The following is a 27,744-nucleotide window of genomic DNA, read 5'->3' on the forward strand; positions in this document are numbered from 1 at the left end:
ATACACTTTTTCTGGATAATAGGATATTTCCTTTCTGACCAGTGCAAATATGAGAACCTTCAAGGTCTTTACAGAGGTACTTGTTGGATTTAAAAAATTTGAGAGGTTTTTTTTTTTTTCCTAGCCATCCATCTGTGTGTCTGTTTTGGTAGCCTAGTACTGCAAGAATAAATTATATAGCTGCTTGTCAATTCTCAAACATATTTTTGCTTCCTATGTTGTCAGAAAATATGTTTTGATATGTGTGTATAAACATTTTCATAGGAGTATATGTATACAACAACTTCTTTCCTTCCGAAATAATCCCAGAAGTTAAATTATTCTGACTACAGTTAGAAAACTTTATAAAAAATATGCTCTGCTAAAGTACAGAATAACATCTAAAAAGTACAGAACATTGGTGAGCAAGAGAAAAATTAAACTTTAGCTGTGTTTGCTTCAAGAACGCTACCAAAACCTCCAAATCATTCTTGTGAAACCGTTTTCTAACCGACAAAAATCTGAACTGCTTAAAGATCTCTGAAGACCTTCTGGAAAATGTGATGAGATATCTCATTTTTAAAACAGTCCAGGGGGGAGTTGTTTTTGTTTTTCACATTCAGCTGCACAAGGCTTAATACATTGGGTTGAGGAGGCACAGGCTAATTCACTTCCAGAGAACTAATTCACCCCAGGATCAACATTTTCTCCTGTCTTTGATCCAGTACAGGTTCAGCATCATTGATGATGCTCTTTTACAGTACACAGTCATGACTACATCCTCAAAGCTACAGAAGTAAGGTACATCCAGAGAGTCATAACCACTCGTTTGTGTCTGTGTTGTGGTTCAAGATAGAATCAATAACACTGGAAACATGAGGAGCACCTTCAAAGTTAAATTACGCTGCCAAAAGATGCAATTTTAATATAGCCCTTTTTTCTAGTTTTAAAAGTTTTTGAATTAAACCTTGGACTTGTTCAGACTTTGTTCCCCTGAGAAAATACATTACTAATCTCAACTCCTACACCAGTGAAACTATTTTGCCTGCCAGTTTTCTGTCAATGTTATGAGCACTTGAAATGTTTTAACAACAGAAGTGGGATTTTCTTATTAATTGGGAAACCATTCACCAACTGCTATACTGGCAGCTAAAATTTCTTCCCTAATAGATTCGTATTCACTATAGTATCTATATTAAAAATGTCCTGGCCTTAATCTTTAAGAATTCTACTGTTTACATCTATACATGCAGATTGAACAATCTGTTTACAGGTTTCGTTGTGTTACCAGGATATTACTAGTGAATATTATGAACAGTGGAAGTCATTTTCTAAACATTGTATTTCATACACTGTGAACTTGTTCTTAGGATACCACGACACTTATCACAGAATCTTACTAGGTTTGGCTGTTGGCCAGACTATGATCTTAGAAGTAAACAATGAGGGAATAAATATTCAGTTAAATACTTATTAAAGAGCAAGAATTAATAAGATTAAATGGAGCAGCAGTAAGCACAGAGAAAATCTTGTTCATCAGATCACCTTTTGTAAATCAGAATGAGACTGTATCATTTTGTAAACCCAAGGCACATGAGTGAGATATCAGACTGGAATATTATTAATTATTTTAAAGGCAAAGCAAAATACACATCACAGTTAATTGTAACTGAGCACCTGCTTTGTGCTTGGTAGAAAGGCAAAGTTCTTTGACTTCAGCAGTGCTTCAAAGCTATAGAATAAGCTGCAGATTTGATGCCACTTTTTAATCCTGACCTTTTTGAAGTTCAACAGTATGCTAACATTGAAGCTTAACAAATGTTCCAGCTTGGGCATCTCCCTTTGGGCTCAAGAACAGGTGGTATGGCTGAAATGTAGATGGAAATGAGGGCCATTAAGCAAAATACTTCCAAAAGAGCTGAAAGATGGACTGTATTACAATAATTAATAGTGAATGACTACGAAATGACTTAGGATAAGCATTCTTGATATGATGGTATAGAAGAAATGAAAACCCTCAGATTATTACTGTAGAAGACTCTATCATAATTACTATCTAGATGTGTTCTATACCAATCAGGTAATACAAAATATTTGAATGTCAGGTCTTTGTTAGAGCAAACAACATCTAGAAGAATTGCATATTATTTTAAGAAAGAGCACAATCAACACTGTTTTCTGGATGTGTAGTTTTATAGCTCTAAGAGTCTGCAGACATTACATCAGCTATCAGAGACACTGAAACTACAGCAACCATCCTAGCAGCAGTACCACCACATATAAGTTGACTGAGTAGGTTGAGATCATAATGAAATTCTTCATTACTTCAGACTTCCTTTTGAACAAGTTATTTTTGTTCATTTAGGAGCACTTCCTACACGAGTTCATAAACCTATATGTCCTACCCAACTTTCTGTTTCACATAATTCTGTTACTGCTTGAGGCTGGGCCAGCCCCTTGAACAGATGAGAGATGCTCTCTATTAACCCCATTTACTCCCCAGAAGGGAAAGGGAGAGGAGAAAAAGAAGAAATACATATGAATAATAATAAAAAACCAAAAAAACCCACAAACCACAACAAAACAAAACAAAAACAACAAACAAAAAACCATCTATACTCCTACAAATAATGAAAACCAATATTGAGCCTCTCCATGACAGTCATGGAATTGTGTGCTGTGGCAGCCGTAGCTGCTGACACTGCAGAGCAGGTGCTGGGAAGTCCCAGACTGGACTCAGCAGTAGACGGGAACCAGATTTAGGAATCAGGATCAGAAGCATAAGAATGGGCATAGTCCTTCTGGGATGCTGGCCATGAAAAAAGAGAGACAGACGCTTGTAATCCCTCAGCTTTAACGTATGACATGCATGGGACGGAATACTCTATTGGTCAATTTTGGGTCACCTATCCACTCCTTCCCACAGGTGCGACCCTTTTATGCCCTTTCATTTGTGGAACAGAAGAGACTTAGCCGAGACCTTTGTTCCTTTAGGGTTAAGTATAACCATGGGCCTTCTTGCATACCAGTCCTACTGTTACCTTGGTAACAGCTATAAACATCAAGCATTATCAATTCTAGAAGCTGACAATGTCTGAAAAACATGTAGTCAACTTCAGAAAGTGCAGTTACTTAGAAGAAACTGAACTGCAAGGGAAAAATACTGAAAGGACAGTTTGTTCTGTCCTAGTTCAAACTAGGACAATTACACTATCCCTTCATGGAAAATTACTCTCTTACTGTTTATTTCACTGAACAATTTAAGAATACATAGCCATCAAACTTCACTACAAACAAGCTGCTGTACCACAAATAAAGCATTTCAATGACAGCAAATAAAAAAGTACAGAAAGACTATCCGCCATTTACCCCAAATATTTTATCTAGTCAAGAATTCCCATCAGTTAATTATGTGAAGGAAATCGGGTAATGCTCCCCAAATAACAAGCAGGTTCAAGATGTTGGCCGTCTTAGGCATAAATAAGTCTTTTGTTGTTTGGAAAATAAGATATAACTGAAAGTTTGACTAATAGTTAAATTTTACTCCAACACTTGCAAGAAAACTCATGTTTTTTACTCACTTAAACAGGGAGTACTTTATTTCACATATATTATTTTCTTTGACAATGTCAGCTATTTATATTATGCACGTAAAGTGCTCACACACAACTTTTGTATTTGTAGTGGCAAAGCTGAGGAGAAAATTATGCACGTAAAGTGCTCACACACAACTTTTGTATTTGTAGTGGCAAAGCTGAGGAGAAAATGTGGGATACAAAATTAAAATATTGAGAAAAAATGAAACGGAAAGCAACATTATTTTAAATAGCTGTTTGTAGTTTTGCTTAGATAATTTCAAAAGTCTTTACACCTTAAAGAACATTTGGAATGGTAGTGGTAATGCAAATTACAAGAGAGGATTGGAACAATCAAGTGCAATTTCTCATAGTTCCTTTGTCTGTATGGAATAAATTAAGATAAATAGGTACCTCAAGGAAGGCAAGCAAATGGGGTTGTTTGCTCTGTCTCAAATTTATAACCTGACACATATGACACTGGAAGGACTTGAAGTCCTTGTACATTTTGTTCTATTTTGTTGTACAGATCCCAGCTTTCTGTAGATAAAGTGCACTGCAGACAAAAAGATGAAGGAACTCTAATGAATGATGCTCAGATGAAAAGAATCAATGAAAAATATCCAGCTGTGCTAAAAAGGCTTCAAAATATCATTTATGCAACTGATGCATGCAATAGGTGTTGGGAAAGAAAAGAAAATTATTCTGAACAGTTTCTTTGGCAAAGTGTCAATCGAATTCACTTCTCAATCATAAAGGAAATGTAGGGCAGTGGAAGTAATTTCAATTAGAGAAAAGCATATACTACTGGAAATTCTAAGTGCTATCACTATAAGATTGTGATCATTTGTACAGGTTCAGAAATGGAAGGTAAATTGGAATGAAATGTGAATTATAGATAATGTTTAATATAACATATATGATATGAATTTCTGCTTCAGGTAAATGCAGCCTAACTGTGAAAATAAATGGTTAACCTTTTCTCATGTTGTTGGGTCGTGAGAGAAGGTGGACACACAACAGAGGGTTTCACTTAAATAGCAGCCCATCCTGCTCTAGTGATGTGCAGCAGCACTCCAGCCTCTCTTTGTCTCTCCACATCTCTCAGAGCAGAGTGGAGAACCGGAGAGAAGCTTCATGCTGTGCTGGAAATGTGTGGGCTCCAAGGAAAGGCTACAAAAGGATTAAAGTGTCTTGGGCGACTGCACCCCTTACGAGACCAGCTCCCCTACTTATACCTGTGACAGCACAGAATCTTGCAGAGCCAGAACTCCATCAGCTTTCCCCGTGCATCACAACTTATGCAAACACACTCATGTCCTGAAAGGTCTTGTGAGTGATACTTTGGTAGTAGTACAAGCCAGCATCAACGTAACATTGAAAAAAAGACAAAAGCTGATGTGAGAAAAAAACAAACCAACCCTAACACATATGAGAAAATACTTCTTCAATCATCATTTACAAGTTTTCTGATGGCCAATCCTGTTATGGAATCTATAAACCAGAATAAGAACTTAGGAGAAAAAAAACCTTTGGCTATTTGAAAAAAAGCTGCTTGAAATTTAGCAAAAGCTTAAATACAGTGTGTTCTTTGTTTTATTTTGTTTTAAATTATTATTATGATCTGTTATTTAAGATCCTTAAACAGGAAGAGGTATAATTTGTAAGGACTATCCCAATAAATTTTCAATTAAATAACTAAATTAATGTAGAGACACTTAATTAAAGTTGCACTAGTTTTTACAAATGCAGTTAATTAAGCTGCTATCTAAAATTAAATCTCACCCAAAACTCTTTTACATTTCTGTAGCTCATCTGATACAGATATAATTAAAATTCTAGAAGTTCACCTATGCATCCAAACATTGGGGAAAGAAAAAAAATGAGAAAGCAAACAAGCAAAAAAACAAACCACAAACAAAACCACAGCCAAACACTCAAAACCTGCTGAAGTAATTTGAGAGGTTTATGCTTTAATGGGATTTAGACAATCCTCAGAGTGGGAGGACAGCACACACAAAAACCTCAGAAACAAATCTAGGTTTTCAAATCTTCACAGTCTTATTCATTAAGAATAACAGGCCAAGAACCTTTGAAGATTTTCCACAAGGGAAGGGTAATGGATTGACATGACCAGGAAACAGGGAGATAAATCCTTCTGACTTTGAATGTGCCTTCCATGGAAGTGACCGGGACCAGCACAGGTGATGCGCACATCACTTGCACTCACAACCCGGAGCAGATGCGGGCATCCTGTCAGCGGGGCAGATTGCTTTGTCATGACTGGAATATCTCTGATCTTGCAGTGGCCTAAACAATCCCTCTCCCTTTCTCGATCTTTTACTGACTGATTTCTTGCTTGGTCAGATGCAGGCTAGGCTGTTTGAGTGGTCAGTTAAATACAGATCTATTTCCCACCTGAGAGTGACTCCAAATCACTACACTTGTTTTACCTAATACATATACATCTAACACAAACATTTTAAGTATTGGCTGATACAGACAAAATCATGTCCAGAGAGCTGGGAGGTCTATTATTGCATTATTTTAGAATTAGAGAGCAGTCTTTGAAGAGTTACTCTTTGGAGGGGAGGGAGAAACAATTGAAGCACAGTTCAAGACTATTAGTTATTGCAAAAGACACTAATTTATTATACATAAATATGCTGTAGTAAAACAAATGACAACTAAACTAATGGAGCATTCAGAACTGAGATTTGGAGCTGGTCACTTGAAAGGCTTACTCTGTAAGTGGCAGCAATCACGAGCACAGTAATACTGTACTCATATGCTATTGAGATCGCTACTACGTGGGCACATCCTCCTGTTCCAATTCCCTCAGGAGTTCTGAGAGTAATCTCAAAGCAAGATTGTCCTCTGAGGTTAAAGACACAAAACAAACACAGAAAAATGTACCAATATTTTATAAGTATTTATTTTCTTTATCAATAAAGTATGCAGAAGATAAAAATCAACTAAATTTTTCCTAATACCGCATGCACAATGTCCACTTCTGGGAAAAAAAAAAAGGATGGCAGTCCCATAACCAATGTCATGAAACAGAGGGTTCAGAACTGAAACCTGAACTTTTAAATGATCTGAACCCAAACCTCAATCTGAAAAACTTAATTTAAGCAGGAAGATGATTTGAGATGAGGATATTACATTTATTTTCAACTTGTGGCTTAGGCATGTCTCCAGAGAAACAAGCATATTGTTCAAATCTCTTTAAAATACAAATTCACATAGGTTTACATGCATGTAGACTTCCATAAGGTTTAAAACTACCAGCTGAAGTACAAGGTACAATTGCCCTATCCTTTTACACAGAATAAAAAAAAAAGGAAAAGGAAAAACAACAATCTTCAAGAGTATGATAATAATACGATAAAATTTGAGAGGGCTATGCATTCTCTTTTGAAGACCCATCTGCCTTTGGAGAGAGAAAATTATGAACTTTTTTGTGTACAGAAAATGAATTGATTTCCCTTCTTGCATAGTAAAATCTGCAGAATGTATGCAAGTAACAAAGGTAGCAAAAATCCATAGGAGCTTGAAGATTGATCAACCTGTGATAATCTGTCTTTCTGGAGACATTTGAATCACTCTCTGCTACCTTGAGCTTGCAGTGAAACAGGACCCCGGCAAATTGCTATAATCTCCTTTGAACCCTAATCACCATTTTAATAAAAAAAGGTGGGGCAGCCTGGAATTCATACAGCAAGGTTAGCACTGCAACTGTCATTCTATTTGCTAAATACACAGAGTATGCAGCTAAAAGGTTGAAATGGTTCAAACTTTTATTATCTTCACAAGATTACATTTCAGCATTAATAATTGACAAGTAAAAGAAAGTTATGAGACTGTCTGCTTTGAAGAGCTTTAGAAGTCTGCTTAGAGCATGACTATGTCTTTCACTAACTCTAATCTTCAGACATTCCTTGGAAAAGAAAGAGTTGTGATTCATAAAACTGCCGTGATTAAAAGCCTACCTCACCTGCACTTTGTATTCCATGTTTTCTCTGTCCTTTCCTTTCTTTTCTTCTCATGTTAGATTATAAACTTCCTGGTTGTGCTCTCTATTTGGTTGTTTAATGATTTTCTTCTTCCTAGTCTTTTTTTTTTTTAATTGATTTTTTTTTTTTTTTAAGTAGTGGTGTGATTGTAGATGGTAAGACAGATAAGGAGAAGCTTAACTGAAGAGGAAGAAAGGAAACTTCAAGGAGGAAAAGAGCAATGAGAGAAACTGAACAGAGTATCAAGGAGACTGGAAGGAGTGGAAGATTAAAGGAAAAAGCAGCAGACGACTGTGATTTTCAGCTAGAAGGGATTCAGCAGCTCTCATTGACAAACCAGCAGGTCTGCTTGAAACATATTGATCAGACTATTTCAATGTTTTCTGGACAACTTACAGATCCCTATGTCTATTTCAAATTATAAAAATATGATAGTCTACTTGAGAAGCAATATTTACTTCAAAACGACTAACAGATATTTCTGTTTTTAAAAGGGGAAGACTGTCCTGTATTTCTTTTCCTTTTCCAGAAAGGGATGCTGAATTTTCAATGTTCTGCTCACCTGCCCACTGATAACATACAAGTAGCAAAATATTTTTCATGCTAAAGTCAGAAAAACCTGTGGTGTTTTTTTTTTCTTCTTTTTAGAGGACCATTTATACATATGCCTTAGTATTGCAGACATTTCCTAGAAAGAATGTCTCAGCAGGGCTTGTAAAGATAACAGAGAAGAGACTATCTCTGTATTTATGAAGTACTGGAGAGTTGTAAGGATTCCTGCTAAAATGGTAAGTGAAGAATGTCATTAGTTTGTCAACAACTGCAATAAGTTTTATTTTGGTTTTGTTCTTTTGTTTGTTTGTTGTTTTGTTTTTTTTCCCCTAGCATTTCTAAACCATTTTGCACACAATATTCTTGTACTGATATACGAAAGATATTTTTTAGAAAGCAATTGCTTCTGGTCCTTATCTTCCACTTGAGTGTGTCTAGCCTTGCAATTTTTAAGTTATCTCACAGTTCCTAATCATGCACGTCCTTTAAATGCATTGCACTTGAAAGTAGAAATGTTCGAGGACGAAAATGTATGAGACAGGATGATTCATGTTTTCTACATACTTCTGCTCTTGTAACACCCTTTTTTAGTGTTATCATTTCTTCTTACATATTAAAATCTGTTGTATCAGTCTTAACTATAGAATTACATTAGATTTTGGGCAGAGGAAGAAGGGCATAAAGAGGACAAAAGAGCACTTTCATACTGCCATTTGATTTTGAACAAAAAGCAAGACCCTTCCAAAGGCTTCTCATTCGACAGTGAGAAAATTAGAAATGTTCCTTATATCTCGTCTTCTTCTCTACGTGCGTGAATGACATTTTTGTTCTGATGTGACTATTGTAAGAATCAAAATCCCTCAGCCTTAGGGTTTTTTATTTCTTTTAATGTACTATGCTCACCAAACCTTCATAGAAAATAGAATACTCTTAATTATGAATAAATTAACTAAATTAGTAACATGAGATGGATATGCAATTAAGGGACTGTTAATTGAAACTGGAAACACAGCTGTATACAGCTTAGAGATGAATCACACCAGTAATGACGCAGATGTTTATAAAATGCGATTATGTTTAGCAGTAGCATACTATTGAAACTCCCCAGCCTATTCTTATATTGTGTCACTGAAATGGTTTTTAAACCCATGAACACCAGGAATCAGGATCTCAGGGATGGCAAATTAGGCTCCCTGGATATGTGAATTAGTGTTGTCTGAATGTCAGCAATTTAATTCTCTAGCTTTCAAAGAATGTAGACATGGAGCCAAAACCAAACATCTGTTAGTTATATGCTCATTCAGGAAAAAAAAAAAAAAATCTGGCAAGTTAGAGCCTGTCTGAATATGAGAAAGACAGTGAAATACAGTATCTCTAAGTAGTAATGCTGCTGTGTGAATATACTGAACATGTAAATAATATAGCCCGGGAGCTCCTGAAATCTACTTTGTGTACGACTGTGAATACATATTTTACGGACTACTCATCCAAAGGGCTGGAAGGATCAGGAGCAAATGCAATTTCCTATCTAAAGGTTTAAGAATTTATTAGCTATCTAAAACCAGCAAATCAGGCTTTTTATTGTTTCAGCTTTTACATCTTTCCTTGAATGTTCTTTGATGAACAGTAAAATGAAGGCTTTACCTTCTGGCACAAAAGGGCACAAATGTTGCTCTTGGGTCATACAAGGATATCTGAGCTATGGAAGCTCAACAGGGATAACAGTTCAGTTGTGAGGGATGGCAGATCAGACAAAGCCAATGGACCACGATGGCTTAAGTTCTAACATACCAATCTAAAATCTGCCTCATACCTGTTATGTTACAAAACTGTTACCACTGAATGCCATATAGTAGCATGTAAGTGTTATGTTAGAGAGTCCATGATTTATTTTTTAGAATAAATTCACAGACTAATGGAAGGAGATTTTAAAACATCCATGTTTTCCTCAACTATAACCATGCTTTCAATAAACATGCTGAATAACGTAAGATTGTAGTTTGTATCCAAAGCCCTTTCCACATACTATAGTGCAGTTCACATCACAAATACACAATCAGCTGCGATTCAGAAGCCTGAGCCTGTAGAATAATAAATACTTATAAACACAAATTTATATTAAATAGAATTTGTTTTTCTGGCCCCCTTTTCTAGGAAATATGACAGACTCTTAGACTGAGTAACTATCAGAACTACAGTAAAATTAAAAGGCTACTGTGACTTACACCAAATCAACACAATTTCATTCTAATTTAACCAAGTTTCATAATGTCATTTTCTGATCCATAAACTGATACTCATCTAAAGTAATGTAAATTCTTGCACAAGGTGGTTAAAATAATTTGAAAAATTATGTAGAGCGTCATTGGGAAAACTGAAATAATCAGCATGACCTGGCACTGTTAAACATCACAGGCTTATCCCATAAATAATGGGAATTACCAAGCACAATCTAATGATGTGGGTACACAATGTTGAGAGAGAAAAGTGGTGATCATAAAATTGGATTTGCCTCTGTCTTTCAGAAACTTTATTTGCTGTGATTTGACCTCCTCTTCACTGGTGAAGAAAAAGTTTAGAACCTGTCTTTGTGAGAGAGTGAGCCTGCATGATTTCTGCCACAGACCATACTGGTCTGACAGTATTTCACATGTCATCCACAGCTGAATAAAGTTATAAAGGCTTTATGAGAAAAATGTAAATCCCTTCTCTTTAAAGGTAAACCTAGCCAGCTTCAGGGATATAGTGCAGCCAGCTATGACAACCGATGTGCAAACCACATTCAGTTATCTTAGCTCTTTGGCTGGCAAAAGTACAGACAAAGTCAATTCAGGATTTGAAATGTGATGTTTTGAGATAAGGAACTGGAATGCTGGGATATACAAGAAATACAAAGCTATTTTATGGAAGACACATTCTTCTATTTCTTCTGAATACCCAAAAAATCACTGCACTGCTGAAAAAGTGCTGTATTATCAGCCATATGTCAGATAAGAAGGACAGAACACATTTTTTTTTACAGATTAAAATGAGTCATAAATGAAGGTATTGGGGGAAAAGGACACAAAACACGACCAATATAAGAAATCAGAGGGATGGGTGACAACATCCAACACAATGAATAAATTACCTACAAATGTTGACTTACGCTTATTTTTCTAGATTGATTAACACTAATTAGTTATACCATTAATTTTGCTTTAAACCGAACAACTGTGGCAGAGAGCCAACTTTGAACACCTAAGAAAATGGAAGAGAAAAACCTAATATAGTCTTTAACCTACACATTTGAGGATTCCAAATAAAATGGCATAGACTGAATAATTAATTTCCATAAACACAGGATTTGGATGTTCCTGTGATTCTCCAGGTATAAAAGAAATAACAAGTTTATATTGACAAAGACTGAAATTGTAAGCTTCAGGTCAAGAACCTTAATTGATATTATAAGTATGTTTGTTCTGCAACTAAGGGGTGCATTTCTAAAGGTTATTACAGTATCAGTATTAAAGTAACAGCAAACAAATAATCAAATGGCTTTTATGAGGCACAGAAAACAATGAGCATCTTGAAATAACACCTTTTGGCTGTGTTATGCTGGGCGAATTCAAATTAGGAAGCATTTTATTGAAAACGTTTGCACACACAACACGTATCAGGAGCTGAGCCGTTTTTAATTACAAAGTGCCCTCCTATACAGTTAACATATCATTACATGACTTCCACACTGCCCAGAATTTTTTATAAAAGGACACAACATTCAGCTTCACTCAAGGTGTGACAAAAAATACAATGGCACTTTTAGGGAGCACCTTGTGAAAATACTCTGAAAATGAGACATAATAATCTACAAAGGCTGGGTTTAAAACTGTATCACAGCTTAATGTTCCTGACATTTTTACTATTTTAAACACTATTGTTAACAGTACTTTCTACAATGGCAAAAAATACCTTACTTAGCTTAAATTTTTAGTGAAGCAAAAAGATTTAGAAAATATAGCACACAATACTGCATAGCATAAAGACTGTAAAAGCTCTCTGTCATGTGAAAGTAGACAGCCTGATGTAAAAATATCTGCAGTGATATAATATGTAATTGATGTGTCAGAAAGACACAAAACGACTCAACAAAGAAAAAAAAGGCTAACATTAACCTTTTGCACTGGAAATTTGCATATTATTTCTCTAGCTTGGGATTTTAATTACTTTAAATTAAGTTCCTTCTAAAAAAATTCACAGCATTTCAGAAAAAAGAGATTAGCAAAAAATGAGGAGAAAGAGCAATATTTTTTGTCAGATTTACATTCTTTCCCTCTAAAAATCTTTAATAATACTTTGGCACCAGGACTTGGACTCTAAGAAGTTTTATACTGCTTCCAAGGATATTCATTAAGGTTTCATTGAGCTACAAGCCCCTGAAAATCACATTAGGGAGAACCTTTACAGGACAGCTCTTAAATTATGTGAACGCTCTATATGCGACAAACATGTTCCACATTCAAAGCAAACTTTGTAGATCTGCTATACCCTCACTTCAAACCAAGCTGGGATGAATGGACAGGCAACCTGTGTCAGCAGCATCCAGCTTTTCCAGGGTACGGAGCAGAAACGGGAATTGCTCAGACTTATCCTTCTGGTGTCAGCAGATAGCTGACAGAGTATCCCACCCTACCCAAACGCTACACCATCCTGTCCTCTTCTACTGCATTTTAAAATCTAACCCCTGAATTATGAGCTCTGACAGTTGATAATGTTTCGGCGAGAAAAGGGATCTGTGCTGTGCAAGTCAGGATTGCAGAATAATTTATAATTGCAAAGTTCATTGTTGTTTTGTCCTTGTTTGCTTTTACTATTCTGACTGCTGCTAACTTTGTGCACTTCCCAGCTTTTCACCCTCATACGTTCTTACCTTAAAAAAACCCTAATTTTCATAATGAAAAGCCTAAACATAGCTGTTTGGAAATCAGGTCACACACCTAAAAAGGTGTTGAAAATAATCAGGCCATATTCTCTCAATTTAGACAAGAAAAAAATGACGCTATCTGCACAATTTTAGCAACCAAAGTAAAAACTCCCATCTCTTATAGTCTACACATCTTCATAGGACTGAAACTCAGAGCTTTAATTCTCAAATGTAGCTTCCACTTTCCTTGTCAAAGACACTTTTACAGAAATAATTTCAGTTAATGTTTTTAAGATGCTCAGTTATTATGGATCATGAACTTTAAAGTACATGATAATTCTACCTTCAGTACGGTTTCAATGGTGGTTAGTAAATAAGTTAAAGAGCTATAAACTGAATGATTTAGCTAAAACTGCTTGACTAGAAACCAACAAAACTAGTGGATGTTGGTTTCCAGTGAATACATTTTCAACAATATCACAAAGTCAGTTTTCCCCAGTATCCTAAATATAGTCTGGTGTGACTCATATAGATGTGTGCTGCCCAACGTAATCTATAACTGCTGACAGAGGGAAGTAAATTGCATAAGTCTTATATTATAAGGAAACAAGACTAACATATATCAACTAATATGTCCATTCTTTTCTTATCATTTATCCATCAACCAGATAAATTGGAGATCTTACAGAATATATTGTATATGCAAAAATTGTACAACAGAGTGCTAAATTCGGGTTGCATGTGTAACATATTTTCCTGCATTTGATAATTTTTCAGTGCTTTTCTTTGCCCTTGTAAACAATGTAACTGTTTTTTTTTTTATAATCCTATATATCCATGCACGTATATGACAAACAAAAAAATACATCAAAAAAATCTACATATACATATTGAAAGGGGAATATCAAGTAGGGCAAATTGCTGTTCTTTTGTGTGGTTCTTCAAAACAAATCTTCATAGAGGACAAAATTCCAAAGTACAGGAAATCCAAAAGGATAACGAAACTCTAAAATGAATGTATTTTCTATAACAAAAAGTGACGAAAGCATTTACATTTTCAACAAACTGAAATTCTTCACACAGAACATCATAACCTTAATGTGGTTGTATGAGTTATCCTGCTGGCATAGCTGTTGATGATAACCATGTCTGTTTATACTTAAATACTCACTTTCTTTCACTGATTGCCCTAAATATGCCACAAAGAACAATGAAGATGTCCTCCTAATTTAGGGAGGAATCTTTCCACTTTTTGACACACACTTCATTAGAAAAGTTGAATCCCAATCCAGACAGCTGGCCTTCCTCCACCAGCTTAGAGAAATAAACAAGCAGGATCTCTCAAAAATGAATGACTGTAAAATGAATCTATATGCATGTTTTTGCAGGCAAACATTGAGCAAAACTGAGACTCAAGAGAACAGAAATGTAGAAAAATATATGGGTATATGACTTCTGCAGCCAACTGGCATATCCAAGTAAATAAATAAGAGACCATTAAAGAGCCATGACAACTGTGGTTTTGGCAGAAGTTCCAGTTCTCATGAACTATACAAACCAACATTTTAACTAAAGAGTCTGATGGGAAATCTCAGCTTCCAAAAAGGATCAAAATCTCCCTCTGCTGGGAAGATGAAATCTGCAACTACTGAAATAATTTCAGTTTACAAGGTTGAAAAGAACCATGATTTTATTAATGCCCTAATTAGTATAATTATAGATGAGCTAGAATTTTGGCTCCATATTTTTAGAAAAGTTGACTCCTGTTTTTGTCAGCTACTTTACAGATTACATAAGTCAAAACAGAGTTTAAAAAAGAGGAAAAGCAAAAATATAGAAACAAATTCATTATGAAAATTAATGAAATGACACTATGGAAAGTGAAGCTGCTAAGATCATAGAAAGGTAATCGTACTCAAATATAAAAATATAAAAAACTGCCTTTTATATAGTGCATTCATATAGATACGACATTTACTGTCTCCCGCAGAAGAAGAAATATCTTCCTTGCTACTGTGGCATCATCTGCCAATCTATCCACTTTTAACATATCCCTAGTTTAGACTCACTGTTTTATTTGGAATAAATAACTTTTCTCGCGATATAAGATATACAAAAAGTTAAGGCAGATTTTGTCTTTATTTATATGACTAGAGCTTGTCTGTATGACATTCCTATGGAGTAAGAACTGGACAACTGAACTGTAAAGAACCAGAGGAGGTTTTTCTTTTCCTTTAGGGAAAGTGATATAAGAGCATATTCTTAATAAAATTCAAATCTTAATTACAAGGTTTAGACGTGAATTATGCTTCCTGAAACCATTATCACATTACACATGGAGAAATACAAAAAAGGACCTGAGAATCTGGTAAACTTGTTTCAATTCAACTGTGAGAGACCTGAAAAAAACCCCATTTCTTTTACATATGTATTATTGTTATTTCACTTCTTTTCTGAGTTGTTGTGGTTTTTTTTGTTTTTGTTTGTTTTTTTTTTTTTTTTTGTTGCTGTTTTTTTGTTTTTTTGGAGAAGGCATGGAAGACAGAATGTGAAGTAAAATTGATAAAGCAACAAACCAACAAACAAACAAACCAACAACAAAACCCCAAACCTAAAAGCTATTATGATAGGTATGGGGTGCTGAATTCAACTTACATTTTGATGCAACTTATTTGCCCTGATGTCCATGCCCTACAAAAAGCAGGGTTTGAGCTGAGGACTGCTCCCCCGAATGCCCATGACTCAGATTTTAAGAGATTCACTAGACCTGAACAAATATTTGAAAACACCCATCATTAATATTTGGTGGGACATTTACATAAGGAGGCCAGTAAGACTCTGACGCACAGTCACAATTCCCCATTGATTTCCAGAAAGAAGGGATTTCCTTTTTGGCTTTTATATTCTCTATATTCTCTGCAAACATAGATAGTAAGATTCATTCGTATTTCTTACTACAGATTGAAAGAACAAGCTAATATTTTTGAAACACCCACAAGATGCTGTTTTCTGAAATAACACATTGGAGTGATACTTATTACAATAGTGTGCATTACACAGTAAAGAGCCTGTACTCAGAAGAGTACAAATGAAATGATGATATAACTTTGGATAACTGGATAACTGTTGAAAGCTTGCTGTTCCTTCAGCAGTTCCCACAAGCTGCTTGTGGGAACAGAACAGTAGTTGTGGCTGGACCCTTTGACAAGAGGCAGCACACTTCTGTGCCACATCAATCTTCAAATCCCCACATGCTGGAGAGCAAAGGCTACTGGTGCAAGATGAGCTGAAGTGTTATGAACGACACTGAAATGTTGGCTAATGCTTCTTTTAACACTTGACATATAGAAACCAGAGAATCACAGAATCATTTAGGTTGGAAATGACTTTTAAGATCATCACGTCCAACTATGTATGTGTGTATACATGTATGTGTTTTTACCTCTCTATGTATATGCAAGGCTGTTTTACCTCTAGCGATTTTACATGCTCCCTCCAGCTTGCTTAGTTTTACAAACTCTATAAGCTGGAACCACTATTATGGACAGAACCGTTCACTCACAAATGACCGCAGTTCATTACAACTTGCTGGGCTAAAAGCACTGGAATATAAATGTTAATACTATGGCAAAATCTCTTAAAAGATATTTTTTTTTGGATGAAAGACTATTGTTATATTTTTCAGCTTATTAGGGATTCTATTCTAAATCTTTCTTGATAACTGAAGGCTATCTTCCCTATGGGATACTTGCAAATTCTTCTACATGTCAGAGGCTTTGCCTTTTGACCAGCATTACACCAACCAGATCTCTGACCAAAGCAAAGTGTATATAAATCCTGCCAAATCTGGTCTCCCTGGGTCCTCAAATGTCGACTGGAAGTAAGCGAGAGTTTGCAAGATGTGTTTTCCCTCAGGATCATCTAATTACATATACTGTTTGAAGCACACAGGATCTGAACATGAGAGCTCCTTGTGAAATTCAGAACAAATAGCTCCCTGGAGAGATTTCATCCCCTCTCATGCTTAAGGAAAATGGAAAAATAAACAGCATATTTTCCTTAAAACTACTCTTTTAAAGGCATGAAGCTAATTCTTTTCACATTACTTAGACTCCACAAATGATGATACAGCTTTCAGTGGCTGAACTGAGTGCATTATCTTTCATTAATGAAATACACCTCCACACAACACTTCAAAACTAGGACTGGTTGAGTCTGTAATTGGTTGAGTGCTTTCCGTAAATTTTTCTTTCAGTAAAACTCCAGTGTATATTGACTGAAACTGAACACACACACACAAAAAAAGGTAAATTAATGGCAAACATGCATTACCGCAGAAATATAAAAGCAGCTCTGGTAAGATTCTGCAGTAATATTTGATACTATTCACTAATAGTATTATCTCACTGTACAACCACTGTGCAAGATTGCAAATGACTGAATATGGTTGGCCTTATTCTTATGTTTGTAAAATGAATATAATATTAACTCTCTGTAAGATTTGGCTTAAAATGATACATTTTCTCCTCTGATCTTATGAAAGTCCCAATGTTGAGAAAGCAAGAAACAAGACATCATTTCATCCTCTACACAATACTCTGCAACTTTCTCATAACTCAAGAATTCACTATTATTTCAGATCTGATAAACCTTATGTCCTTATGTACTTTTCTCTCACATAACCAAGAATGGGTGTCTTCCTGGCAAGCAACAGCACAGAAGCTTCTGTTTTATGATTTTCCTGCAGTGATATTTCCTAGGAAATGGGATACATGGGTAAGAAATATTTTCCCCATTAGGAATATTACAAGGAGATAGAGAGAGAGATCTAACCTCTGAGGGGAAAAAAAATGACAAGTAAACTAAGAAGCATTATTGCTGGAGAAAAAATAGAAAGAATAATAATAAAAAGAACCCACATAGAAATAAGGGAAATAATATGGGTAAAGGCACAGAAGAGCAGGAGCACAGAAAAAGAATACTTTTTTTGAAAAAAGGAATGAATAGAAGCCAAAGAGAAAATATGAGTAGTATAAAAGAAAGACATAAAAAATACATCGAAGGTGGAAATCAATAGAAAAAATGATGAAACAACTGAAGGATTAAGGAAACATTTTATGTGAGATTAATATAAGAATAGTCAAGATAGAAGAAAAAAAAAAAAAGGAGTGGAAAAAAAAACCAAACAGCTGAATTAAAAAAAACGCCACCTAGCAGTGAAACTGAAAACCAGAAAAAAAATAATAGGAACTTATCTTGAAAGTAGAATGGTTTTACATGAAAAAAAAAAAAAAAATTGTTTTTCTATAAATAGTATCACACCTAACAAGAGTGCTGGTCATTCATAAGTAAATCTAACCCTAATACAGAACAATACATGATACTCTAAAACCTTGCCACTCAGGTCAATGTTCATTAGATCTCATAAGTACAACAGTTGGACTGTTGTGTAACCCTTCCAAGTGAACTATTCTATTCTATTCTATTCTATTCTATTCTATTCTATTCTATTCTATTCTATTCTATTCTATTCTATTCTATTCTATTCTATTCTATCCTATCCTATCCTATCCTATCCTATCCTATCCTATCCTATTCTATTCTATTCTATTCTATTCTATTCTATTCTATTCTATTCTATTCTATTCTATTCTATTCTATTCTATTCTATTCTATTCTATTCTATTCTATTCTATTCTATCCTATCCTATCCCATCCCACCCCATCCCATCCCATCCCATCCCATCCTATCCCATTCCATTCTAAATGAGCTCTGCCTCTTAATATGTCTCAAACTCTGCTCCCTTTTAAGTAGAAAAATTATATTCCAGGAACAGATATGCTCTTCTTCTTCCCAGGGGTCACACCTTGGCCTTTTGTACATGATAATCCTTCAAGGTTTCTTATGTCTTTTCCCCTCAGGATGTGTTTAAAAATTTACTGGAGTGTTTTCACCTTGCTCTCTATATCTTCCAGATGACATTTAGGTAAATATGAAAAAAGACAGTAAACCATAATATTCCAATTAACTATCTGTTCTATCAGCTCTATCATCTCACTCTGACATAGTGTCTCCAAGCATCTGTCTTCTTAGAAGATGAAGCACTTTGTTTTCCAAATACTCTGTATTTGATGAATCGAGACAATAATTTACAATGAAAATGGAATTGTTCATGATGCATCTTGTGCTCTGTGGAATAAGAGCATATTATCTTTGAAATGTGGGTGAACATGCGTCTTGCCCTATGTATTTTTAAACTATCTTCAATGTCAAGTTGGCCCTCTGTCTAATGTTTTCCTGAATAATAACACCAAAATATTTATCTCTAGCTTTCTCTCAAATTTGTCTGACTTTTCCATAACCTAGACATTTTCACTCTGAAAAATCTTCCTGCCTTCCTTTATTTCTTGCTGAAATAATGAAGTATATTTCAGCAAACCACTGGAACTCAGTTAACTATTATATTAGCGAAATAAGGCATTTTTCAATGAATCATAGCAAACTGTGGATGTTGTTTTTTTGTTTTGTTTTGTTTTCTATAAAGAAACTAAACAGATGTGATTTCTCTTATACACGGGATAAATATTTTAGGAATACTCATTTTATCTTCCAGATTTCTCTTGATCTGCTTTAATAATATTACCTGAACTCTACCCTGAGGATCTGGGAAAATCTGGATATGATGACCAAAATCCTTGGACTAATGTTCTCTTACTTAAACTAGTACTCTCACTGCAAACTGTTGATTTAGGAAAATCCTGTTAATATTTGCATGAATTGGTGATAAACTGGAGATATCAAAGAGCTGTGGGATTTCTTTTGGAGAAGCTATAAAGAAGCAATAACATCTTACTGACTATTAGAGCTGACAGCACTATGATCTTTTATCTGTGTGTAGGACAAGAGGGAATTGCTTCATTTTTGTCCATTGCTAATGTTTGGTTTTACAATGATGGCAAAACTCTTTATTACCCTCCATCCTTCTTATTTTTACAGTATATTAAGGTAAATACAATGACACCATTTCAAAATGTAAAGCAGTGGTATGGCAAAAAATAAAATAGTGAGCAAAATCCAGCACTTAATGAAGTAAATTTCATTGCAATTACCTTCATTTAATCATAGCATTACTCCCCTGCTGTGGAACCTACATTACCATATAACAGTGCATATATGCTTCCATATTCTCTCTCATGCACACTCTTCCTACAATTCTAAGCTAAGATACAGTGCATTTTGGAAAGACAATACATATCTGAAGTTTCTATCACAAGATAAGACAAAATAACCAAAACTCTAAGTGATACATATCTAAACAAAATAATCCAAATAATTTCTAAATTTTTCAGCATTTATAACTTATAGTCAACGTTCATCCTAATTTCATAGTATATCTTAATATTTTTCCTGCATTATATCTCAGTTTATAAAATCCCTTTCTTAACAGCTTTACTTGCATAACCAAGTCCCTCTAATTGCCTGAATTCATGTGATGCCTTGTAATTTCATAATTTATTCTACAGGTGTGACTTTAAATGTACTGCTGCACAGACTCATTAATCTGCCTATGAGGAGTTCATTTAAAATTGCTGCTCCCCAAAATTATTTAAACAATAGTAGAAGGAATGAAGCAGCAAAAGTAAACTGTCTTATGTGAATGTTCCCTATACACCATAAAAATATCCATAAAACATGGATAACCCAGTTAAAAGGGATTATAACATGATATATTTGGCAGCAAGAATTTCTAAATATTAATAGTAAAAGGTAAATAATATTAGTAGTAAAAGGTAAATAAAATATTAAGCATTTTATATTTAACCGTATGAAACAATAGGTTAACCAATTTTTACTTGATAAAGTATTTGGAAGCATATGAAAATACAGCATCAGCTTTAACTCCTTTTCTCACAGAGGCACCATTACTGAAAGCCCGCTTCCTCTTTCATTCCTTAATACACCTTTGGTGCTGTTCCACAGATTAAAAACAAGCTCACAGAAATAAAAAAGTATTTACTTAAATGCAGCATAAAGAAAAAAAATCATAGGAAATGTACCTGTAGCACCTTCCACCTTGTGTTCAGATCTTCCACACAACTGAGGTTGTACTGGGAGAGCGGAATATCAGAGGGAGTGAACCGGTGAGCAAGCTCATTGACTTGATGCACCTTTTCTTTAAGTGGTACCATTTCTGCTCGATAAACCTGTGTGAATTAAATATAAATAAAGATAAGCACTAACTTCATTTGCTCTGCTACCAGCTGATTAGTAGTGTAAAAGTATTCCATGTGAAGCTGAAAGGAAGTAGTCTACTGGTCATTATACAGCTGACAGTCTTTTTAGATAACTTCAAATGGACCCTACGTCTCAAGGGTAAGGCCCAGCATTTCAGATGGTGATGTAAAGTTGGAATCTTCAGAGTGATTTTCAGCCATTTGAGCCAAATCTCTAACCAGCACACCCACTGGGTTGTGCTTTGCAGACCATACTTCTCTCCTGCCTTGTCCTTCATGTATGTGTAGCACATGTTCCTTAGGTGGACAGGAGTGGTAAGTGCTGAAAACAGAGGAAGCCTACGGTTCCCAAATATGACAAATAAAAAAAGAGAAGCAATGATACAATTATTACAGACCTCACTAAGGCCATGATCTTACCCTGAGAGTCTCATGTGCTACAATTAGAAGGTTAGTAATGGGAAGTACAAAAAAAAAATATCTTATTGCTATGAATCCCAAACTGGCCTACATGACTCATATTTCAGAAAAAATAAAATAACCTATCTTGTAAGATAACCTTTAAAACTATGCATAAGAGCAGTCTAATAATTTCAGTAAAGCATATGAAAACCAGAAGCTGCTAGTTACAAGTTTCTTGGTTTTAAAAGCAACAACCTGATGATGATGCTTCCATGATGCATCTGAATAAATTCAGATAAATTCAGGGCACCATAACTCTATCAAAGAGAGGAATATCTATGCAGATCTTCCACTGTTCCATATCTGTCTTTTCTAAGGAGACATTTATGAATCTTTAACATGATAAAATATGTCAAAACGTAACAATGAGCTATTTCTAAGGGACAAATTCTGTCATTTTTCAGGAGCACTTTTTATTGCCATGTGATGTCTGCAAACAGACTTGCTATATTAATCTTGCTTTCTAGCTCCTTTCTCTCAGCATTTTTTAATACAGATCACATGTGGTCTGCATCACTTTTAGATTATTAAACAACCTGAAATTATTGCCTACTAACCATCTCATCAACATGTGATGCAAACAAGGTCAAAAAAAGCCCATCCAGTATCTCAGTGAACCTGAAGAGTAAATAGCATGAGAATGCCATGTACTGCATTAAAGGTAAACATCACTGAAAAATTGCTCCTCAAATGTCTTTCGAAACCAGACTTGCCTTCCACTAATTATGTTAAATGACCCTACAACATAAGGAGTTAGATTGTCTTATGTGGCATCCATGCACAGCGAATGACTCTCATAATAAATCTGTAAAATACACAATCAGAAGTGATGTGTGTTTTGCAAAGGAAAGCTCAGAGAACGATGCAAGTGCCACAATGTGAGAGAACAGGCACACATCAATTCATGACACAACAATTCAATGTCACCAGTTTTATATCACTGGAACACAACTGACATTACTGGAGAAAGCAGCGATTTACAGTGTAGTCTAGAGCAAGGTCTGTGATACAAAGAAAAGGAAAAAATCTCACGTTTAGTTTTATCACACAGAATTATACATATGCTTAGCCTGATCATTTTAGGTAGTAATTGAGTTCAGAGAACAAACACCATGCTTTAAAAACAGACATTTGTCCCTGTAAGGTAAAGGCCTCGAAGGCTGAAGAGATATGTATACCACTATGTGAACACTTGACTTGCAAATAGTTATTTTACTGCGCTTTTTTTCTGTTATCTGCTACTTTCAGTGGCCCAAGGCCCTGAAATGTGACTCTGTGGCTTATACTTGGGATGATCAGCTCTATTCCTCCACAGTAGCTTGGTTTCCAAGATGGGAGAACGCCTCTCAGCTAGTGCTACGAATACTCATGTTGTATATAAATATACACGTGGGTATATTTATATATATTGTTATATATAATATAAAATAAAAATAATATATAATAAAAGTAAAAATTATACATCGTAAATATGTCTATATAAAATAAAAACACTAGTAGAATAAATGCAGATCAATAAATAGTAATGCAATTTAATAAACAGTAATAAGTTCAATATCTTCTATAATACTTGCCATTTGTAGAAGCAGAAATTCAGAAATTCTACTGGATTGTGATTTTCGTCAGTATAAGTGAAATGTTTTACAGAAATATCCTATACAAACTGATTATTAAAAATATAAATAAGACTGATTCATTTTTCTATTTTTTTCTTCTGCAGGAAAAAACAACACATATCACAAATTTACATCAGAAAATTTTAGAGAACTATATTGTTAGTAATTTAAAAACAAATGTAGATGGTGAGTAGTGTAACACTATCACAAGGAGACCTATTTTAACCAATTAAATTGCTCAGGATGTAAATGACTTCTCAGTGTGAACAGCTACAGGAGAAACAGCCCCAAATTATCTTCACTATAACTGTCCATAAGCAAGAAAGGATTTCAATGGTGTGTGATACTGTAGGTGGTAGATTGGATTTTAAATGATCCGTACAGTCTTGTTAGAAAATATTTCAAAATGCCTTGGAAAATTAATAAGAACTCTGTAAGACACATACCATAGACACTCTCACCAGCCAAATATTGAAAGTCTAGAACACACAGTGACCATAATCAATCTGATGAAAAGCTCATCTTGCTCAGTCCCTTGTCTGATAGTGGCCAACACAACTGCTTAGGGAAGCAGGTAAGGGAAAGCACCAGCTTCCCTGCCCCTTGCTGTGCTCTTCCAGCTCAGATATTTGGGTCTTAGAGATTCTGAAGCCAGAAGCTGTGTCAATCAGATCTTATGGATTCATCTTCCCTGAAATTATCTACTTGATTTTTGAACTAACATAGGCTTTCACCATCCAAAATACCCTATAGAAAGTTCAGTATTAATATTTAGCTTAAAGAACTACTTCCTTTTTGCTTTTTTTAAACCTATTGCTTAAGACTGTCCCTAATTCTTAGCTCACGAAAGACAGTGATCAGCTATTCTTAAAGGACTTTGTACTGTTGCAGATTCTACAAACGCCCCATCATATTTCTTTTTTCTTCCTTGTTTAAGACACAAAGACAGAGATATATTTGATTAAATGTGGCTAGCTAAAAGGTATTTCCATCTAAGCAGGTGCCATATGGTTCGTTTATATTCAACCAGGAGTTGAACATAATGTAAGAGTTTACTATAGGATGGCATGGATTGTATTCTGAATTGCAACAACTGAACGGAGCAGATTTTCATTGACCATATTGGGAGCCTCAGCAACAAGCTCACATGTGGACAGCTACCTGGCAGATATGAAATTACACAAGACAAACCCCATTCCTACTCCATTTATTCTGTCCTTGTACAGGAGCTATTATCTTTTTTAGATTTGGGATCCAAAACACTGCCTAGGATAGACACGATATGGATACAGCAAGGACTTATGCCAAGGCATCATGTTATTTTCTGCTTTTTCAGTAATTCCTAGCACTTAATTCAGCTTTCTGAGCAGTTCTGAATATTGATGTGAAGTTTTCAGAGGACTGTCTGTTATGATTCCAAAATCTCTTTCATGAGTGCTAAAGGAATGTTTAAAAGGGCTAAAGGAGAGCTCATTACTGTGCATGTAAAGTTGGAACAGGTTTTTCCACATGCTTTTCTTGAGATTCATCAGCAGTTGATTTCATCTGCCATCACTTTGCTTCCAGTCAGTACTGTGAGGTTTTTCTATACCTGTTTGCAATCTGTCTTCATCTTAAGTACTTTGAATAGGCTTGTATCATCAAGAGGATGTGCCACTGCATTATCAGTTTTCCTTTCTTGATCATTTATGTACATGCTGGACAGAGTAGACCTCCTGGAACACAAGCAATAATCATCTCCCTCATTGGGAAAAGTGACCTCTGCGTTTTGTTTTCCATCTTTGACAGGAAATAACCAGATAATTGGTTAGTTATCCACATTAAGACCTTCTCTGTTATCCCACAGGAACTTAGTTTCTTTGCTGAAAGGCCTTCTTAAAATCCTAGTGGAACACTAAAATGGCCTACACCCCCTTATCGACATTCTTATGCCTCCTTTGAGGCACACTAGGATATGTAAGACACATCTACTTTTAAAAAAGCTACATAGTATTTTAAAACTATCACTACATTTGCCCCTTTCCATTCCTCATAAAAAGCTAATTTTAAACAAGGAAATTGTGTTAATATTTTTGGCTATTTTATACTTTCGTTGGAGCTCTTGACCAAACAGTCATCTGGTTCTGGTGATTTTACACTCTTAAACATGATGATTTGTTATATGTGTTTTTGCTTCAAGCAGCTTTCTTTACTTTACCCACTCCACCTTTCTAGGTCTTATAAGAGTCTATTTTGACAATATGGATTTGTTTTCAGTTTCCAGTGTAGTGTCTCCACGGTGTCTTCACATGTTTTGCCCTTTCAGCTCCATTTCAGCAGGCTTCCTCCCTTGCATGTAGTTCCCTTTCTGAAAACTGAACATTGCTGTGGTGGACTTTTTGGGTTATTTTTTGTCCCTGCAGAGATGCTGACCTTTAGTTCATAATGATATCTATTATGATAGTGATGTTTTGAACTTGTACTGATCAGTACCAAGCCAAATCTCTTCCTTACTGGTTATCCTCTTGTTTTTTCCTAACATTACATATTTTCTGTTTTTCAAATCCAAAAGGATTTTAGACTAGTGTGTGTAATTGCAGATTACTTTTATACATATTTTAGAATATGCAGGCTAGCCCCTTCTACCCTTCCCCCCAGTTATTTGCAGGTCCTTTTTTTTGCATGTTTTACACAAAATCTGCTTGTGCTTTGGGTTTCCTGTTCCAAGGTAGTAAAAGCCACCACACAGCCCTCACTTCTTTCCAGAACATCAACTCTATTAATGGAAACTTGATGATTGTTTAAATATGATTTTTTTTTTTTTTAAGATTCCACAAGCCATACTGGCCTGCCTTCCTTCCTTCCTTCCTTCCTTCCTTCCTTCCTTCCTTCCTTCCTTCCTTCCTTCCTTCCTTCCTCCCTTCCTCCCTTCCTCCCTTCCTCCCTTCCTCCCTTCCTCCCTTCCTCCCTTCCTCCCTTCCTCCCTTCCTCCCTTCCGTTCCATGAAATCTGAAAGGAAATTCATGAATCATTTGAGTGGAAGAGCAAATAAATAGTAAACAAGCTTATTTAAATAATAATAGACATCTTATATACTTTACTAGCTTCAGGAAGTTTCCGTGGCAAAATTCATAAAATTCAGGAAAAGGATTCAGGAAGGAACATTGACTTTGCAATGCACGTTTTCCATTTCTCAACCCCTCTCTCCCTCAACTGCATGTGCAACAGCTCACTAACAAGTTGAACACAATTCGGGAATTAATCCAATTGCCTGGCCCACTGGAATTAATGGAGTAGTGTGACTAAATCCCACTATGCCACTTAAAAAATACACCCTGAAGAGGAAGTGTACTCTCAGAACAGTACTTGTTCCCTATGCACAGAGAAAAAATAAAATACAGTCTGGTTTTCATTTATTGTTTGCTACTGTGAAATACCAGTGGGTCATTCAAATTGCTTTTTACTCTTACTGTGTGTATTCTTACTGATCCCAACACCTACTATATATGTTTAGGTGTAGTCCAGAATAGAAAACCTCAGTACCTTGTCAGTAACAAATCACAATTATGCAGCCATACTGAGAGCAAGAAATCATCGCTTAGCACTGATTAAAGAAAAACAACTTCATGCACGTACTAAGTTTTACATACACCTCAGTAGTACTGAGACTGAATTTAGGTGTGTCTTAAAAATTGTATTAAATAAACAGATATCATCTAATAACTACATTTTTTCTTTTTTCAATTGTTACACAATTTTTCAGTTCAAAAGTGTGCCTGGAGATGTTTTCAAGGATTAGCTGCTCCATCACATTCCCAGGGATTGAGGTAAGTCTGACTGACCTGCAGTTCCCTGGGGTCCTCCTTCCTGCCCTTCTTGAAGATGAGAGTGACACTTGCTCTCTTCCAGGATTCAGGAATCTCTCCCAGTTGCCATGAACTTTTGAAAACAAATGAGAGTGGCCTCGCAATAGCATCTGCCAACTCATTCAACACTTGTGGCTGCATCCCAGCAGGACTTATGTATGTCCAGAATTATGAGCATTTCTGACACTTAATATGAAGCAGATTTCAAGAAAGGGCCACCTGTGCCTACAGAGAAAGTCTGTGAGTGGCATTTATACAGGGTGGTGGCCTCATGCCAGCCTGGCATTTTCTGGTAGAGTTCCCTCATATAGAAAAGTATCCCACTAGCATAGGTCTGTGTTAAACATCAATTCTCATAACCAGGGAAAGAGACAGAAAAGGGCACCTGGCATCATGATGAAAATATGACATGGCTTAAGGAGAAAAGCTCTGCTGTATCAGATGAATTTGCTTGTGGGGTGTTTTTATACCAAGAGCAGCTGCAGCTAAATCAGAGCACGATAGATTTGCACAATAAAGTACGTGGCCATCCTACACCTGGGCAGCAGCAGGTTCCTAGTG

General features: G+C 35.5%; 1 protein-coding gene across 12 annotated transcripts in view; it reads right to left on the reverse strand.

The window, feature by feature from the left end:
- Positions 1 to 27,744, reverse strand: part of DMD (dystrophin) — a 1,259,796-nt gene that overhangs the window by 149,660 nt on the left and 1,082,392 nt on the right. For all 12 annotated transcript variants that reach the window (XM_082049442.1, XM_082049444.1, XM_082049438.1 and 9 more), the window contains one exon: positions 21,084 to 21,230. In XM_082049442.1, coding sequence (XP_081905568.1) covers positions 21,084 to 21,230 — 147 coding nt within the window. The remainder of the gene's footprint in view (positions 1 to 21,083; positions 21,231 to 27,744) is intronic.

This window comes from Streptopelia decaocto, assembly GCF_964273445.1.
Source record: "Streptopelia decaocto genome assembly, chromosome: 1".
NCBI classification, from domain to species: Eukaryota; Metazoa; Chordata; class Aves; order Columbiformes; family Columbidae; genus Streptopelia; species Streptopelia decaocto.